Source organism: Garra rufa, chromosome 5, assembly GCF_049309525.1.
Source record: "Garra rufa chromosome 5, GarRuf1.0, whole genome shotgun sequence".
Classification (NCBI taxonomy): domain Eukaryota; kingdom Metazoa; phylum Chordata; class Actinopteri; order Cypriniformes; family Cyprinidae; genus Garra; species Garra rufa.
This window is the reverse complement of record NC_133365.1, coordinates 38064022-38082770: the sequence shown is the minus strand read 5'-3', so window position 1 is coordinate 38082770 and position 18749 is coordinate 38064022. Positions and strand designations below refer to the sequence as shown.

The 18749-nt window shown below is 37.5% G+C and overlaps 3 protein-coding genes across 3 annotated transcripts; 2 read left to right on the top strand and 1 right to left on the bottom strand.

Annotated features, from left to right (window-relative positions):
* Positions 1 to 645: 645 nt before the first annotated feature.
* ela3l (elastase 3 like) lies at positions 646 to 4486 on the bottom strand. Its single transcript, XM_073839662.1, has 8 exons — positions 4421 to 4486; positions 4199 to 4287; positions 3942 to 4039; positions 3644 to 3772; positions 3353 to 3489; positions 3062 to 3207; positions 937 to 1089; positions 646 to 758 (listed from the first exon to the last, which is right to left on the bottom strand). The coding sequence occupies exons 1-8, from the start codon at positions 4473 to 4475 to the stop codon at positions 741 to 743; spliced, it is 825 nt and encodes a 274-aa protein (XP_073695763.1). The 5' UTR covers positions 4476 to 4486; the 3' UTR covers positions 646 to 740.
* Positions 4487 to 6908: 2422 nt separating this feature from the next.
* Positions 6909 to 11901, top strand: bco2l (beta-carotene 15, 15-dioxygenase 2, like). Its single transcript, XM_073840252.1, has 12 exons — positions 6909 to 7066; positions 7731 to 7902; positions 7992 to 8203; positions 8666 to 8781; positions 8881 to 8983; positions 9821 to 9952; positions 10208 to 10368; positions 10468 to 10635; positions 10712 to 10846; positions 10927 to 11109; positions 11206 to 11316; positions 11447 to 11901. The coding sequence occupies exons 1-12, from the start codon at positions 6991 to 6993 to the stop codon at positions 11561 to 11563; spliced, it is 1686 nt and encodes a 561-aa protein (XP_073696353.1). The 5' UTR covers positions 6909 to 6990; the 3' UTR covers positions 11564 to 11901.
* Positions 11902 to 12903: 1002 nt separating this feature from the next.
* LOC141335377 (uncharacterized) lies at positions 12904 to 18599 on the top strand. The gene is made up of 5 exons (XM_073840816.1): positions 12904 to 13261; positions 13514 to 13757; positions 13830 to 13996; positions 16185 to 17314; positions 17422 to 18599. Exons 2-5 carry the CDS (start codon positions 13532 to 13534, stop codon positions 17810 to 17812), a joined length of 1914 nt encoding a protein of 637 aa, XP_073696917.1. The 5' UTR covers positions 12904 to 13261; positions 13514 to 13531; the 3' UTR covers positions 17813 to 18599.
* Positions 18600 to 18749: the final 150 nt, after the last annotated feature.

Below are 18749 nucleotides of genomic sequence, written 5' to 3'. Positions count from 1 at the left end.
AAAAAAAAAGGAATGAGAAATAATTGTAAAGATTTTACAAAACAGCCAACAGGCAATCTTTGTTCCCCTAACTCTTTCTACCAAAAACATTCATGCACATATAAATACTTCCCACAAGTATCATGTGGAGCAATACCATGTAGTATACAGAAGCAATCATGCAAAGATTTTCAAACCACATTAATGAGTAGCTTTTTCCCTCAACATCCGTGGTTCTAAATTTTACAGAACAATCAACAGTCGCTTTAAAGTTTGTTTGAGAATTTGTCAATGATAAATACACATCTTAACTTAAAACCACAGATCCCTGATCATCCATGTGCTGTTTTCACATGATATTGCTGCATGTCAGCAGGTCATGATTATCTTCCCTTCCTCCTACACTTGAGTAGGAAGCGATCATAGATAGCCTCTTCTCCTTTGGCCAAATGATCTATTGTTCTCAGAGGTACTCTTTAAAATACAGTATCTGACATTCAGATCAGCTGCATTCATCATGTTTGACATGGATGCAACATAGAAACTCTTTAGCTTAATCAGGAGATGCTTTCTTTGCAGTTAACTGAAGTTAAGATGAATATGCTGGCAAACATTCAGCACTTTGAATTGCATCAGTGTGGGAGATGGACAAAAATGATGGAAGAATTTGATCCCTTGTTGAACCAGTATGCATTTATTAACTTTTTTCTTGGTGGTTTGGTTTTCTGGTATTAAAATTAGCTTGGCATCCTTGGCTCATCTTAATTGTTCAGCATGACCTTAAATAAGCAGAGATAGAAAGGGATGAAAAACCTTTTCTTCATATGTAATTAATTATTCATGTGTATAATTCATCACATGTAAGTCTCTTTAATATTCTTTAGGTAAAAAAAGCTCAGTGATTTGTGGCCTGAGACAGAACTTAAATAACTGTATTAGTATCTAATCATGGTGTACCTGGTCGATCCAGTCGTTGAAAGCGGACACACGGGTGAAAACAGTAGGTTTCTTTTCAGTGTTACAGCCCAAACCAGAAACAAAGCTGGCAATACCGTGCACCTCCCAGATGCCGGCAGAGTTCTTGCAGTTCAGGGGACCGCCAGAGTCACCCTGTAGGATGTTGAACAAAAAAATACCAAGATGTAGTGCACACACACCTAAGCGTTGAGTATTTTTTATCCTACAATAATTTGTTTCAGCATTTCAGTTTGACTGGCATAGTGTGTGGAGTTCCTATAAAGTGTTTTCACGGTGCATCATAAATCGGTCATATTGGCGGCACAGAACCTAAACAGTGCCACTGAAATTATTGCAATTTGCAAATTTTGCTCATTCTTGCTGCTAAAAATGGTCAATTATTGTCATGTTTTGGACTGTAGTAATCGGTCAGACCGGAAAAAAAAAACATTGGAGTATTATAGACTGCCAAAAGTTATAACAAATCAAGGAGAAGGAGAGTGCTAAAGGCTGTCTGAGGACAGAAGGCATTTGTGGTTGGCCAAACTGAACCGGGATTTCCAGGGCAAGAATCTTGACAACATTTAAGTCTGTTCTTTTCATTTCCAGTCAAGTAGGTAAAATAATTAAGCTAATATCTTAATTAATGCTGCTCATATGTGTCTTTACCACAAATTAACTTTAGTTTGTCAAACTATTGCGCTCTTTCCTGCTTACTAAGTCATTCTCTATTTGTTTTAGCAGTTTCCAAACGTTGTTTCTGTGGTTTAGACAGCATAAATTAGCAGAACAACGTATTCAGCAGAACATTAACCGTGCAATCAATGCTGTTGTTTACATATGAGTATCTCCAATATGGCCACGTATCCAGGTAACTGACCAAACTGTGACTAGTCTATTTGTAGTGCCTCTTTTGCAGTTTACATGATTAGGCCAATAGGTGGTGACAAGTGATTACATTTTATACGAGTAAATCATAAGTTCTGGCAATTTACCGATATGAGAATTTGTAGAATTACATTACCAGTTATGTGCTCTGTGTGAATGCAGAACAAGACTACCAGTAAGAGCAAGTACGAGTTCAGAACGCACTAACCTTAAGATGTCTATTCTAGGCCAATCGCAACATTCTGACGCAGATATTGTATTTACTGCAGAACTTACGGAAGTCAAAGGAATGTCTAAAGTCTTTTAATACATTGTCTCTGGGCCAAAAGCTGCTGCATGAATGTGAACATTTCACACAAAAATGAAAACAAAAACACTGATCATGTATACCCTTCCATGTTTACAAACACAACACCAGGAGGCGCAGCCGTTTAGAGATCATTTCTGGTTAATGATATCACAGAATTTACCGGCATTTTGAAACTGATGTGTGAATGGTGCTTTACCGGTAAAAAGATGGAACATCGCTGCCGGTGTGAACAGTGCGTTTTTGTATTTACTGGTACTGTCATTCCAGTAATTTAATGGCAATTTACTGGTATTACTGTGTGAAAGGGGCTATTGTCTCACTCATTCAACCTATTCATTCAAATCACAGATTCATTCAGGAACAAAACAACACGCAGTTGCTCTTGTGTCTTTGTTTAGAATGATATTCGTTGGCAGAGCCAAAATAGAAAGGTTAACTAACTAAAGTTAATAGGTGGTAAAGATACGTACAAACAGTATTAAGTAAAATTTTAGCCTAATATTTCACCTACTTGACCAGAAATTATAAGAACAAACATGAATGTTGTCAAAATTCATACTCTGGAAATCCTGGTTGAGTTTGTTAATAGTACTCCAAATGTCAGTCCAAAACATGACAATAATTAACCATTTTCAGCAGCAATTATCAGCAAAATATGCGAGTTTCATTCAATTCAGTGGCACTGTTTATGTTCAGGCTGATTGATGACGTGTCATGAAAACACTGTACATTAACTGTTCGTTTATTGTACTGGCACTGCTGTATGAAATCAAAATGACACTCACAGTCATTTAAAAATTTGGAACAGAAACACTCTTGATAATGCTTGAGTTAAAGTTACTCTGTAAACATCAGCTAATAAGATGCTTAACAAATCATGCAGCACAAGATGATATAAATGAACACAGACAGAATAACTTTACTCACGTTGCAGCCAGCAACAATGCCGTCTCCACCAGCACAGACCATGCTTTCCTTAACGGTGGAACCCCACCAGTCAAATCTGGAGCAGGTGGCGTGATCCACAGCGGGCATCAGTGCTTGCTGCAGTTTGTCAGGAAGAGCACCTCCAGCTGGAACACAACCACAGTATGTAAATTTATAGAAACTTCTGTACAGATTACCTCAGAAAAATCATTTTAGTATTTTATACCCTAAAAATATTTCAGCTAATTGTTACACGCATGTATGTTGGGTCTTGTGTGCACAAGCACTCACTGGCGAGTCTTCCCCAGCCTGTAATATAGCAAGGGTAGTTGTTCTCGAGGATGGAGCCAGCAGGAGGAATGCAGCCCAGCTGAACACTATCACTTGCTGTCACAGGCACAGACAACTTGATCAGGGCGACGTCGTTTCTGAATGAGCACAAGAATCACAAGTGAGAGACCATTGTGTTGAGAGGAAACAGGGTGATCGACCTGGACATGAAGTGATAATAACCAACTGGTTGTAGTATACATTAATATATTAACACAATTTATGTAAAGCTCTGCAAAGTATAATACTTACCCATTAGACACAAACATGTCATTCCATTTCTCATGCACAAAGATCGTCTGTGCGCTGATGGTCTGTGAGCCAGCCTCAGATACTGACAGGTCATGCTTACCGACTTGCACCCTGTAGTTGCGGCCAGAACTACAAGACAGAAAATGAATTATGGTTAAAGATTAAAATCCAAAAGACATCTACTGATGTCCTCAAGTTCATAGCACAAAAAGAGTTAATGTTTTTAGTGCTGTTTAATGGGATTCTGTACCAACCAAAGATTGATAGATGAGTTGAACAATGGATTGGACAGATATACCTGATGCAGTGAGCAGCAGTCATCACCCAGTTTTCAGCAATGATAGATCCTCCACAAGTGTGATACCATGAGCCACTGCTCTGATATTGCAGAGAGACCTAATCATGGAACACACAAAAAAAAGATAAAACATACAAATACCTGCTCAAACAGTAGAGCATTGTGCTAGCCACACTAAGATCATGGATTTGATTCCCATGGAATGCATGCACTGATGAATACAGTGCACTAAAGACAGACAAAATGGTGTTACAGACCTGCCAGGGCCAGCTGTGAGGCTTGGCTTCCACTCCATTGACCACACGAGAGCTGATTGGCTCAATGGGTGGTTTTCCACACCCAAAAGCTGCAGTGGAAATTCAGAATAAAACCTTTATATAATTTGTACATATAATAGAGGAATATTTGTATCCATTATGTTGCAGGCTACTAAGTCTAAGTCTCCTAAGCTCTTCTGTTCAGGTATGCAGACTTCTTACCGCTAGCGATGAGCACTGATGCTAGGATGAGAGTGAACATGTTGACTCGGGTCATCTGCTGAATACGTTACACCGCTTTTAAACCTTCTCTATTCGTGATGTCACATTGGCCACACAAAATTATGAAGTACATGCTGCATGAAGCTATCTACCTGCTTTGCCTGGAAAAAAAATATCAGTTTCTTAACAGCTGCTTTCCTTGAATCCATTCACACGGCCTTCATGCACAAACCTCTGTCTTGACTACGTTCTACTAATTTATAGCTTGCAGTCCTTAACAATTTAGCTTTTAGCACAATTTAGCTTGGATATACACTACTGTTTAAAATGTGGGGTCTGTAAAGTAAAAACAGTAATATTATGAAATAATATTACTATTTAAAATTTATTACAGTTTTCTCTTTTAATGTATTTTAAAATGTTATTTATTCCTGTGGTGGAATCACTCCAGTTTCAGTGCCACATGATCCTTCAGAAATCAATTATATATATTATTATATATAATATATTGAATGAATGATGATGCATTTGTATATGTTTGCATTTGTTTTTTCAGGATTCTTTTATAAATAGAAAGTTCAAAGAGCAGCATTTATATAAGTAAATGTATATGTAAATGTTTATACAGTCACTTTTGATCAATCAAATGTGTCCTTGCTGAATAAAAGTATTAATGTCTTTAAAAATATCTTAACTGTAAATGAATCATTTTTTAATCTATAACATATGTTGTTAGTGAATATCTTCTCTCTTAGTTGCTATGAACAATGTTACATCCTGTGGTCAAGTTTGAATGAAGTCAGCAGATGGTAAGTTCTCAGGGAAATGAGTTGAACTTCAGGATTGATGTCTCCATTTACTTCTGCTTTGTTTTTTTGGGTCAGAAAATTCCACAAAAGGATATTGCACTATTGAACCCTCTGAGCACGCCTTAGACTTTATATGCTGTGTATTTAATGACATGAAAGTAATATAGTTTGATGGTTTGTCATTCATTGTCAGACTGAAAGTCAACATAGCATAAAAACACATTTTGTCCCAAGCTTGTGTTGAATCACGACAACTCTCTATTGAATCATAGAATTTATTTAAATAAGCATATGTTTTCCCTTTACAGCTAAACATTTATTGTGAACAAACACACCTGAATGTACACAACTACAGTTTATCTGTTACAGCAGTTACAGCAGTTTGGCCATGTAGTTTGTGCTTTGACATGAGGATTAAAATAGTGGACACAAGTGTGCTTATAGTGTTTACCTATAAACATCAAACTCAGGATTCAACCTCACAGAACCTATTGCATTAGATGCCCTCTTCTTCAAAGAATAATGTTGTAAATGTTCACCCTAAAAGCTCTGCGGAAAACACATTATCCTGCATGGAAATGCTTTAATCTCATCTAGATAACAGGGTATCCTGAAGTCTGTCAAAGAGGATAAGATTGTCCTGCTGTTGTTGCGTCACCCTGCTGCTGATCAGGTTAAGGCTTTTGCTATCTCATGTAAAATCTCGTAAAATGACTAAAAAGTAAATCTGTAACTTATTGTTTTGTTTTCGTGATGTTGTCATTCCGTCTGTTTTCCTTAAATATCAGAATGTTCACATTCAGAATATTAACATTTTTTAACTTCGAAGCATTAAATGTATACAGTGTCTTGCGAATGTATTCATACTGCATTTTTTCACATTTTGTTATGTTGCTGCCATATGTTAAACTGCTTTAAATTACTTTTTTCGACATCAATCTATACCATACAACATAATGGCAAAACAAAAAAACTGTTTTTTTAACATCTTTGCAAATTTATTACAAATAAAATACCTAAATGATTCCATTGCATAAGTATTCAAACCCATATCTGGGACAGTTGAAGTTTAGCTCAGGAGCATTCATATTGCTTGTAGATGTTACTCCACTTTGAGTAAAGTTAACCTGTGGCAAATTTAATTAAATGGGTATGATTTTGAAAGGCACACACATCTTAATAAAAATTCTAACAGCTGAAAATGCATATCAAGGCAAAAAACAAGCCCTGAGGTCAAAAGAACTGTCTGTAGTGCACAAAGACAGGACTGGGGAAGAGTTCCAAAAAATTCTGCTGCATTGAAGTTTCACAGAAGCATGTAGTCTCTGTTACCCTTAATGGAGGAAGTTTGAAACAACCTGTATTCTTCCTAGAGCTTTTAGAAAATTTTACAAGGACTAACTTAATATTCTACAAATGTACGACTATAAAAGATGCTCTTTAGAGGGAAGAAACGACTTAAAGACTGTCATTACAGTCACTTTTAACAGTGATATTCATAAAACAAAATAAAATCATCTCAACTTACTTTATTAAGTGGCATGAAATGCTTGGTTTTATAGATTAACATTCTCTCTAACTAATAATGAAGCAGTTACGCATTTAATGTGTTGACTCTGTATTGCTCTGGCTGCGTACAAGGTCCATTTTGCTTAAGATTTAGCCCATCCCACTATGTCATGTGTTTATGGGACGGCCTTATATTGTTAGTGTCTTATTGTCTGTCTGTTCTACCTTTTTTTGTGGGTTTTTTTTTTAGACATGTTATTAAAATCAAGAATCTTAAGAGCCAAAATCATGTCTAAACCTGTACAGGATTTCATGTATAAAGTACCAGGTAAGCATTTCTGCGCTCTATTACTATAGCCTTATCTCAGTGTTATGTAGTCACTTTTTAGGCGTTTATGTTTTGCCACATTGATGAGCATAGTATTTTGTCAAGCCATAACTTCTGTTGTTGCAAATTACACTAAGCTACACAAATTTAAACTGATAGCTTAAAGTTCATGCCATGTATTGTCTGATCTACTGTATGATTAGATATCAATAAAAATCTACAATCAGTTTTTAGAGATACTTTTAAAGATGCATTTGTCAGATGCATAGGCTAAGCTAGTTTAGGTTCTTCTTGTTCCTGCTGCCATTTGGTGTAAAAGAACTAGTGCTTTAATTAATTGTGCTAAACCAGCATTCATACAAGAATACTTTTGTAAGGCATGGCTCTAAAACAGAACAATTTTTTAAGTATATAAAAAGCTGTACTTAAAAAGCTAGTGAGGTTGTAAATTAGGTGTTACATCAGGTGTTGGGTTAGGAAATATTTAAGTTGTGCCACACTTGAAGTTAATGCTATTTCTTTACATTCATATATATTAATGCACTTGAAGTAAGATTCCAGTTCCAGTTAACTCTGATCCTCCAGAGCTCTCTACAGTCTGATCATCCATCACATTGTCTATGTTACACCTCTCATGATTTGTTATGGTGTGATTTCTTCTCAGCTAACAAAAAACGGCCATCTGCCAGTGGTCTGGAGTTCATTGGTCCTCTTGTGAGCTCTGTGGAGGAGACCCCAGACCCCATCAGTACAGTTATTAAAGGTGAAATTCCCTCATGGATCACTGGCAGCTTCCTTAGAAATGGACCTGGAAAATTTGAGTTTGGTGAAAGCAAGTAAGAGGACAAGATATTGTTAAAATCACTCTGAGATCAGTTCATTTTTGTCTGTTTGTACTTATTTGGCTTCACCTGTTCCTCCTCAGATTCATTCACTGGTTTGACGGCATGGCCTTGATGCATCGTTTCCACATTAAAGATGGTCAGGTGACCTACAGCAGCCGTTTTTTACAGAGTGATTCTTATGTGCAAAATGCAGAGAAGAATCGAATTGTGGTGTCTGAGTTTGGCACCCTGGCAACACCTGACCCATGCAAGAACATCTTTGCCCGGTTCTTTTCACGGTTTCAGATTCCAAGTAAGCATCAGTTGGGGGTAACAGTGGTAACAGCTCTGACTGCAGACTTATAATCTACCACTTTATTCTTCAACGCAGAAGTAAGTCTATGGGTGAGACTTTCATTAGCCGCTATAGGGAAATAATGAGAAGACAACGTGCAGTAAATAGTAAAATGGTTTGCACTACAAACCAGTGTGTTCATAATTAAGATACCATACATACAATACATTAAAATAATATGGTAAGACACACCAATTTGCAATATCATGCAGCAAAACGATCTGTTTTGTACAGCTAAAAATAGGTGGATGTGGATGAGACTGGAAGCCAGACCTATAAAATTTACAAATGGCCGTGCCCGCTTTTACGGAAAGCATAAGGTGGATCAAGATTAGATCAGAATAGATCAGAAAGTTAATGCAATTACTACAAAAACTTCATCTGAACACATTCTAATCTTCAGTTGTGTTTGATTAACAGAGGCGACTGATAATGCAGGAGTGAGCTTTGTTAAGTACAAGGGAGATTTTTTCGTGAGCACAGAGACCAACTTCATGCGCAAAATTGACCCTGCGAGCCTTGAAACCAAAGAAAAGGTAAATATGATTGGTTCACAGATACAGAAATGAAAGTATACAAGATATAGTCTTTTTCAAAAATGAACAGTTATGTTTATGTCATTTTGTTTTTGAAAGGTGGATTGGTCAAAATATATTGCAATTAATGCAGCCACAGCTCATCCACATTATGACCGTGAAGGAGCATCTTACAACTTGGGAAACTCATATGGCCAAAAAGGTGGGATGCCTCATTTATTCTTTTTATAACACAGCTAAACTCTATTCCCTAAACTCTTCCCTAAACTGTTTCAAGCCAAAACAAACACATACTGTATACCCGCCCAGAAACACAGGGATAGTTCACCCAAAAATAATAAATACTCACCCTCATGTCGTTCCAAACCCATAAGACGTTTGTTCATCTTCGGAACACAAATTAAGATTTTGAGCTTTCTGATCCTGCATAGACAATCAGACAGCTCAGAAAAGTTGTAAAGACTGTGACATCACTGGATCAACCTTAATGTTATTAAGCTATGAGAATACTTTTTGTGCACAAAGATAACAAAAATAACAACTTTTTCTAACAATTTCTTCTCTTCTGCATCATTTTCGTAACATCGTTCTCATAACTTCATAACATTACGGTTGAACCACTGATGTGACATGGACTATTTTACGAAGTCCTTACTGCCTTTCTGGGTCTTGGCTGTCTGTGACAGTTGCATTGCTCTCTACACAGGGTCAGAAAGCTCTCGGATTTCATCAAAAATATCTTAATTTGTGTTCCAAAGTTGAACAAAGGTCTTACTGGTTTAGAATGATATGAGGGTGAGTAATAAATGAGTGAACTAACCCTTTAACCCAAGATATAAGAAAATTTGTATTATATTTATGTGTTTTTACCTTCTTTATGATATGACAGTGTAGAGAAAACAGAAAGTGAAGTGGGAGAGAGAGCGAGGGATGGGATTGGGAAAGGTCCACGAGCTGGAATTCAAACTTGGGACACCCAAAGTGCATCAGTGACAACAATAACAACAAAAAACGTGACCTTCTGTTTTGTTTCTCAAAGGCTTCTTCTACCATATTCTCCGAGTACCACCAGGTGACGGAAAGAATGATGTTGCTGATCTGTCAGGTGCAGAGATTCTTTGCTCTGTTCCTGCTTCTGACCCCAGGAAACCATCATACTACCACAGTTTTGGTAAATTTGCCTGTCATATTTGCATTTTTTAGGTCATCTGATCTGCCTTTCTGCTTCTTTATCCATCTGTAATATTACAAGAATTATTTTGCATGTATTTACATAGAATTTCACAGGGTTGGAACTGGGCCACACTTTTGTTCATGTAGTTTGTCCAGTTTATTATAACCTCCACCAAGAAGATGCAAAATAATGCATTTTTTTTCTGTTTTTCTTTGGCAGTGTTTTTTTAATTTTTTTACCTTATGTTTGCAGCCATGTCAGAGAATTACATAGTCTTCATTGAGCAGCCGATCAAGCTTGACCTGTTGAAATTCATGCTATACAGAGTTGCTGGAAAAAGCTTTCATAAAGTCATGACCTGGGACCCGGAACTAGAAACCATCTTTCACGTGGCGGACAGACGCACTGGCCAGGCACGGCAGAATCTATCACAAAATCACACTGACTTTTAATTGTCAACACTGTGTATTTCTGTCACTTCACCTCTGACATTCATGTTTTCATCCCTACAGCTCATTAAGACGAAATACTACAGCAGTGCCATGTTCACGCTGCACCAGATTAATGCATATGAAGATAATGGATATTTGATTATGGATATGTGCTGTGGAGATGATGGCAATGTGATTGGTGACTTCACAATGGAGAACCTTCGGGCATCTGGAGAAGAACTTGACAAGGTAATACCTTCACAATCCTGACCTCCCTATCAGTTTTATAAAAATGTGACTTTAACACAGTGTTTAACTTTTCCAGTTCTTCAATTCATTGTGTACAAACTTACCACGGAGATATGTACTGCCTCTGGACGTAAAGGAAGATGAGCCTAATGACCACAACCTCATCAATTTGCCGTACACCACTGCCACTGCTGTGAGGACTGTAGATGGGGTATGTGAGCAAGAGAGGAGGACTAAAAACAATAATATTACTGAATATCATTAAACGTCATTTCTCTTTGGTAATAATAGGTGTTCCTGAGCCATGAAGATCTCTACAATGATGACCTGTTGCAGTATGGTGGTCTTGAGTTCCCACAGATTAACTACACATATTACAATGCTCGTCCTTATCGGTACTTCTACGCCTGTGGCTTTGGACACGTATTTGGTGACTCTCTGCTTAAGATGGATTTAGAAGGAAAGAAGCTAAAGGTACTGTCTTAAATTTAAATAGAATGAGATATGAGATGAGTTTGAGAGTTCACTTCAATTGAGAATATAATGTTTGATCTGTCTTGTTGTCTGTAGGTGTGGCGCCATCCTGGTTTGTTCCCATCAGAACCAGTGTTTGTTCCAGCACCTGATGCTAAGGATGAGGATGATGGTGTGGTCATGTCTGTGGTCATTACACCAAGAGAGGTGAGTTTCGTAGTGTCATCATAGCTTTACTGGCTTAATTTTATGACATACTAACATAGTCATATATGCTTAATTTGGTCAAAGATTAATCTAAGAATTCAGTCTTGACGGGTCATGTAACTTTGTTTAGAAAAAGAGCAGTTTCCTCCTTGTCCTTGATGCCAAGACCTTTACAGAGCTTGGACGAGCAGAAGTTCCAGTGGACATCCCATATGGCACTCATGGACTCTTTAATGAGATAAGCTAAATAAAAAAAATCAAGTCAAATCAACTCATAAAAGTGAAACCAGCTAATCTTTAGAATAAGCTTTATTGTGTTGGTATTATGTGTTGTTGTAAAAGTTTTCAATTTACTCTACATATTTTGTATAATAATAATATAAAATATAAAATAATATAACTTAATAATAAACTGTGACACATTTTTTTTCAAGATTCTTTGATAGATTTAAAGTTAAAAAAAGCTTTTTGTAATAGATTTATGAGAAATATACATCTTTTGTCACATCATCAATGTCTTTCATCTCACTTTTGATCTATTAAATGCATCCATGCTGAATAAAAGCCTTCATTTTTATTTGTATAATTTGTATAATATTTTTTTCTTTAACATCTAACATGTTGTTGTTTATGTAATTATTTCTCACAGGGTAGGTATGTACAGTAGGTATAAACTGTGTTCAAGTTTAAATCAGGTCAGCAGATGGTAAGTTCTCAGAGAAATTAGTTTAACAGCAGGACTGACCTGTGTCTGCACTCCTTGCTTTTTTGGGTCAGAGAATCCAGCAAGAAATAAAATAAATAAATACATGTTGCATCATTGAACTCAGATCAGATTTTATATGCTGTGTATTTGTATACTTTGTATGACACAAAAATAAGATGGTTTGTCATTCATTGTCAGATTGAAAGTCAAACACATTTTGGCACTACCTTGTGTTTTATGACAACTCTACTGAATCATAGAATTGATTACAAATTTGCAGATGTCTTACTTTTAACAATGTAAAACACATTACCACATTAACAAATGACTTTTACATGTCGATAGATCTTAGGTTTAAGTAGATCTTAAGTCAGTGGTCTGGAGTTCATTAAGCTTCTTGTGACCCCAGACCCTATCAGTACAGCTACTTTATTAAAGGTGAAATTCCCTCCTGCAGCTTCTTTAGAAATATGAGTTATGAGTTTGGTGAAAACAAGTCACAGCAAGGTTTGTTCATTTATATCTGGTTGTTTTCTTTTCTAATTAGGCTTCTTCTGTTCCTCCTCAGATTCACCTATTGTTAAATGACCAATTATTAATGTTTGCATTAACTACCCTTATTTTGTATACGATAGAATTTCCCATATATTACTTCTATTTTTAAATAATAGCGCAACAGACATTGGTACAGTAGATACTATTTTCGAATGACAAAAAACGGAATAGAGAAAATTCGGCAAAATGTCAAAAGCATGATCCAAATAGCTCGCTTTATCTTCTACTTTTATGTATTTCATTAAATGACTAGTAGTGCAACAAAAGTGATCTCCATAACACTAGGTGGCGCTCGTGCTATACGGAAGCGCTATTTTACACATACACTTCACTTCAACTGTATTTGACTCCTCATTACACTACAAACGGGGAAAAGACATATAAAATTGGTATACTTTTTTGCTAATAACTCTTTCGTCTCATACAAAATTGCTTAAGTTGATAAAACTGTAAAAATAGACGCGGTTGCTGGAGCGAGGAAAGTGTTTGGGTGTTTAGAGCAAAGGTGTGTCGTGTTACAGTGGTTTATTTGTAAAGTGACATTGCATGTTTAGTGATTTCTCGTTATTACAGCCTCAGCAATACATTTATGAACGGTCCAAACGTGTGGACTTGTGTTTAGACTACATAAGGTATTGTTTTTGCAAAGAAGCACAAAACGGATCTTGTTGGTACAAACTGTTGGTAAGACCTGACTATTCTAAACACTTGATATTTTCATTTTTTGAACTGACATAGTTCACTTGCGTTTTTAACTATTTACTCTGTCTTTTGGTCAATCATGTATTTTTAAATATATTTTCTATTATATTTAAAAGTAATAAACTCTTAGAACTATACATTGAGCACATATCTTTACAGGTAAGGTGTGGCTTCATAAAAGGCCATTGTGTTTCATGTCATGACTAATGCATTTATTGGCTTTATCTATGTCAGTAACTGTCAGGGTGAAATATGCCCTTGTTCCGGCAACTTGAGCCCCCACTGGAGAGGGAATGTCAGAGGAAGAAAAAGCGGAAGAATGAATGGACTGAGGATGAGGACAAACCATCTACACTCATTCGCCTTTGTCTTCAAAGCCTAGCTGAGAACATGAAGGAGATGTGGGCAAAAGATTATGCCCAAAAATACATGGATCAGTATTTCTTCAGATACGTCATGGGACCCTTCAGCTCATTACGTGAGTATTGCAAATATAATTGTACAAGTGTGACTAGTAAATATTTATCTTATCTGTGTATTTGTCTTTCAGCTGGTGATTTGCTGGAAGAGCTGTTGTGCATCCTGTCCTCACGTAATTTGTTGACACGTGCCGCCCTGCATCTCCTCCTCCTCCCGCAGCTCAGCTGTTTGTCCCTCACATCAGCATGCAGCCTTGTTAATGCCAATCTCTGCGCTCTTATCCAGATACGCTGCCAGGTTAAACACACACACACACACCCCTTTTAACATTTGTTTATTTCGTATTTGCACACCACTTGTGTAAACATACAGATGTACTTGTAAGGAGTCAATGAACTAAATTTAAAGTCGCCCATGTCAGACAGCAAATACCAGATATGCCAATTAGTTCTGTATTTCCATCAATAGCAAAAGAATAAAGTGTTTTAATTTTCGGGGGTAAGCTTTGTTTTCAGTTGGTTGCACAGATAATTTATCAATAATTGTGCAGTGGAAGCCATATTTATTACCTTTAATGTGACCAAACAGGTAATACAATAAAAAATAATAATGAAATAATAGTAAAATTATTACCAAATAGCAAAAAAAAGTCACATTTTATGTTGCAGTCTTATGTTAAACTGCTTTAAATAACTTTTCCGCATTAATCTACACTCCGTGCACCATAATGACAAAGCCAAAAAAACTGAGTTTTGACAACTTTGCAAATTTTTTTTAATTAAAAAGCTGAAATAATTACATTGCAAAAGTATTCATACACTTAACGTGGTACTTAGTTGAAGCATCTTTACAGCCTCATGTCTGTTTTGGGTATGATGCGACAAGCTTTGCACATCAGCATTTGGCAATTATCTGCCTTTCTTCTCCTCACTTCTTCACCTCTCAAGCTCTGTCAGCTTGGATGGGGTCTGGCAGACATTTTCAGGCTTCTCCAGAAATGTTTAATTGGGTTCAAGCCCAGGCTCTGGCTCAAGGACATTCACAGAGTTGTCTATAAGCCACTCTTGCTGTGTGCTTAGGATCATTGTCCTGTTGGAAGGTAAACCTTCTGCAGAATCTGAAGTTCTGAATGCTCTGAACTAGGGTTTCATTAAGGCTATCTTTATATTTTGCTGTGTTGAGCTATCCTTCTACTTTGACAAGTCCCTCAGTCCCTGCCACTGAAAAACAGGCCCACAGCATGAGGCTGCTACCAACACACTTTACTGTTGGGATGCTACTGTGCAGGTGATGAGCAGTGGATGCTTTCATGATGCTTGAAATTGAGGTTCATCGGACCAGAGAATCTTGTTTTTCACTATCTAAGTTCTTTAGATGTTTTGTTGCAAATTTCAAGCAGGTTTTCATGTGTCTTCACTGAGGAGAGGATTGAGTCTTGTCACACTGCCATAAAGACCACATTGGTGGAGTGTTGCAGTGATGTTTGTCTTACCGTAGGTTTCTCCCACCTCCATATATGATTATGGAGCTCAACAAGAGTGACCATCAGCTTCTTGGTCATCAGTCCAAGGCCAAGTCAAGCAAAGACCTTCTCTATCAATTGCTCAGTTTGGCCAGGAGGCCAGCTTTAGTTGTTCCAAAAGGCTACATGCTTCTGTGAACCTTCAATGCAGCCAAAAAAAAAATTCTGAACTCTTCCCCGGATCTGTGCCTTGACGCAATCTCTACAGGCAGTTCTTCTGACCTCTGGGCTTGGTTTTTGCTCTGATATGCAGTTTCAGCTGTTAGATCTTTCCAAATCATACCCGTTCAATTGAATTTGCCACAGGTTAACTTCACTCGAAGTGTAGTAATATCTACAAGTGATATAATTGCTCCTGAACTAAATTTCAAGTGTCCCAGTGAATACTTATGCAATGAATCATTTCAGTTTTTTATTTCAAATACATTTGCTGTTGATGCAGTCCTTGTTACAAACCTGTTTTTTGCTTAGTCATAATGGTGTATGGAGTGTAGATTGATGTAGAAAAAGTTATTTAAAGCAGTGTAACTTAAGACTGCAACATAACATAACAAAACATGAAAAAATGAAGGGGTATGAATACTTTAGCAAAGCACTGTACATAGTTTTTAAAAGTCTCTTATGCTCAAAAAAAGTTTAAAAAAAAGTTTTAAATATTCTCCAGGCGTCAGTCACATTATCCTTCAGAAATCATTTTAATATGCTGATTTGGTGCTCAAGAAACATTTCTGAATATTATTATTAATATTAAAAACAGTTGTGATGCTTAATATTTTAAAACTTTTGAACGCTAGTGCACATTGTAATTAATATAATAAAACAGAACAAACCCTTTTAAATCTAACTGGAATATTAAGGAAATGCTAGCAAATTGCAAATACTTTATTAATATGCATGTGAATGTTGTTAGTCTTGCCTGTTGTACAATTCGTATGTTCACATTCTTGTCTCTTTCTTGCGCAGAATCTTCAGTCTCTGGATCTTAGCGGTGCACAGAATATATCTACATCAGTGCTGTGTGAGCTCCTGGGCAGCCAAAGTCGTCTTCGTTCCCTCTCCCTGGCTGGAACTCTGTGTGATCAGAAAGTGTTATCAGTAGTTTGCCGCCAGTATCCCAAACTGAAACACCTGGATGTGTCACGATGCCTTCACCTCACCCCTGCAGGCCTACTCCCTCTGGCCTACCAAGAACCCCCTTCCAAGGATGCAAATATTCTCAGCAGCCTGCTAGCTTTGGATATCGGTTTAGCAGAAAACGAGAGAGATGCAGTAGCTGCAGTTGCATTCCTTTTGCTCAGCTTACCTGGTCTTCAGAGGTTGGCCGTGGAGGAACTGGGACAAGCTTGTGTTCTCATACAAAACAAGCAGTTTGAGGTGACAGAGGAGTTCACTAGTCGAGAAGGTGTGCCGCTTCTTAAAGACATGTGGGCGAAGCGGACACAGGAAGACCTCTTGAAAGACAGCAGTTTGCTGAGTGCGGATGGAGAGGAAAGTTTTACCTTAGAAGGAAAAATAGATGTTTGTTTATCATTAGAGGAGAGCCAGACAGATGCTAGTGATAGTGCTGATATAAATAAAAGGACTTTAGGAGAGCTTTGTAAAAAAGATGGATGTAGAAGTGTGACAACATCTCTCAGAGATGTACAAGGACTGTCTTTGGATACTTTAGAGGTAGTAGGAAAGGTCTGTCCTGAATTGTGTGTTCTGTCTTTGGACTGTCTCCAGAGCAGTGCGGATAATAATGCAGACAGCTTTGAACAGGCAACCGTTTTAGCCAGAGGACTCGCTAGGTTTTCTGGACAGCTACGCTGTCTTTCTCTACAGTTTGCTGGTCTTCTGTCTGAACTGGTTCCAGCACTTAAAGCCGCAGGCTCACATCTGCTCTCGCTCACCTTGGAAGGCATCAAAGCTGATGGACATACTCCTCTTCTGGAGCTCATTCGTGCCTGTCCCAGACTCACCTCTCTCAGTGTTCATTCAGACCCACCCAGAAATAATTGGGATGGAAATGACGATGAAGAGGAGGAGGGTGAAGACGAAGCCCTTCTTCCTAATCTGCCATGCATTCCACACCTCCGCTCTTTAACACTAAAGTAAGTCAAATGTTGTCATTCTTGCTAAACTTCATGCTGATGCACTTTCTCATTACAATTGAATGTGCTGTTTACCGTTTTCTGTTTTCTGTTTTGTGCCCCAACAGTTTTTCCCTGGATGAACGACAAATGAAGCCTGCATTGTGTTGGAGGTCTCTGAAGGGAGTGCTGTGGGCACTACTTAGGGGCGCTTCACTCCTTCAGAAGCTCTCGCTAATCGCTGTTCCCTGTCGACTGGACCCTGTGTTCAGTCTTGTCCTGAATCATCCGGCCAAACCCCTCGGAGCCCTAGACGGTCCCCCGCTGCAATGCCTTAGATCCGTTAGCCTGAACCGCTCAGATATCACTATGGAGACTGTAGTGCCCATTGTAAACACTTGTAGGCGCTTGTCTCATTTAGATTTGAGTGGCTGCTGGGCATTGACTTTGAGCAATATCACAAAGTTACAAAGCAAAACCAAAAGGAGGCGCCATACGCTGCAAATAACATGGACATGAGCTGGGGAAAGAAAAGGCCATGCTGAGATTGATTGTACTGTCACTGTGTGATTTTGTTGATTTATATTTTGCTTTTCACAGGCACTTGAAATTTACTATTTTATACATGTCTTACAAAAAAAGATGAATGTAATGTAATTATATATTCTATGAAACTGAAATACTCTAAGAAAAAATATTTAGTACTTTATTAGCGATACAAATATACAACTTATACTACTAACCACAATTACAATGCACTGCTCATAATCAGATTTATAAATTGTCCTTTAAAATTTTCTATCCACATATATCCACATGGCCTTTGAGATTTAGAAATGTTTACCATAAGCAGTGTATATTTTTGGACCTGTAAAGTTTTGTTTTTAAGAAGGGACTTTCTCACTACAGAAACAGTGTATGTTTTAGTCTGTTGGCTGAGACTGATTTTAACTACACCCCTACATTTATGATCAGGAAATATTCATGTGTCCCCCGCTCTCATAGCGTTTTGGTAACTGTAACAGTCACGAGCAAAAATGTCATCATTGTTTCAGTAGTGACAAAATGGAACACATAATCCTTTATTTGACCTAATGGTTAGAGAGTCAGACTTGTAACCCAAAGGTTGCGGGTTTGAGTCTCAGGTCTGGCAGGGATTGTAGGTGGAGGGAGCGAATAATCAGTGCTCTCTCCACCCTCAATACCACGACTGAGGTGAGACACTTGAGCAAGGCACCAAACCCCTTCTGCTCCCCGAAACATGGGATGTTTTGTCAAAAATAAAGTATACTGCGTTAGCAACTAAGATGTTATGATAGTTTTTGGTTCAATGTATATTCAAACTAATGAGTCCTTAACTTTTAAATCAGTATGAATAACTTTTTGCCTTTTAAAAGAAACATTGGATTCAAAATACAACAAATCTGATAAATTATACTTTAAGTATTGTTAAAAA

Excerpts from the sequence above, each read along its gene's own strand:
- bco2l (XM_073840252.1), top strand. The coding sequence starts at position 6,991 with ATGTTATTAAAATCAAGAATCTTAAGAGCCAAAATCATGTCTAAACCT. Across the intron at positions 10,369-10,467 it reads CGGACAGACGCACTGGCCAG|CTCATTAAGACGAAATACTA; the intron begins GCACGGCAGAAT and ends TCATCCCTACAG. Across the intron at positions 11,317-11,446 it reads TGGTCATTACACCAAGAGAG|AAAAAGAGCAGTTTCCTCCT; the intron begins GTGAGTTTCGTA and ends AACTTTGTTTAG.
- LOC141335377 (XM_073840816.1), top strand. The coding sequence starts at position 13,532 with ATGCCCTTGTTCCGGCAACTTGAGCCCCCACTGGAGAGGGAATGTCAG. Across the intron at positions 13,997-16,184 it reads TTATCCAGATACGCTGCCAG|AATCTTCAGTCTCTGGATCT; the intron begins GTTAAACACACA and ends TTTCTTGCGCAG. Across the intron at positions 17,315-17,421 it reads CTCCGCTCTTTAACACTAAA|TTTTTCCCTGGATGAACGAC; the intron begins GTAAGTCAAATG and ends GTGCCCCAACAG.
- ela3l (XM_073839662.1), bottom strand. The coding sequence starts at position 4,475 with ATGACCCGAGTCAACATGTTCACTCTCATCCTAGCATCAGTGCTCATC. Across the intron at positions 4,040-4,198 it reads CTCACAGCTGGCCCTGGCAG|GTCTCTCTGCAATATCAGAG; the intron begins GTCTGTAACACC and ends TTCCATGATTAG. Across the intron at positions 3,773-3,941 it reads ACTGCTGCTCACTGCATCAG|TTCTGGCCGCAACTACAGGG; the intron begins GTATATCTGTCC and ends TCTGTCTTGTAG.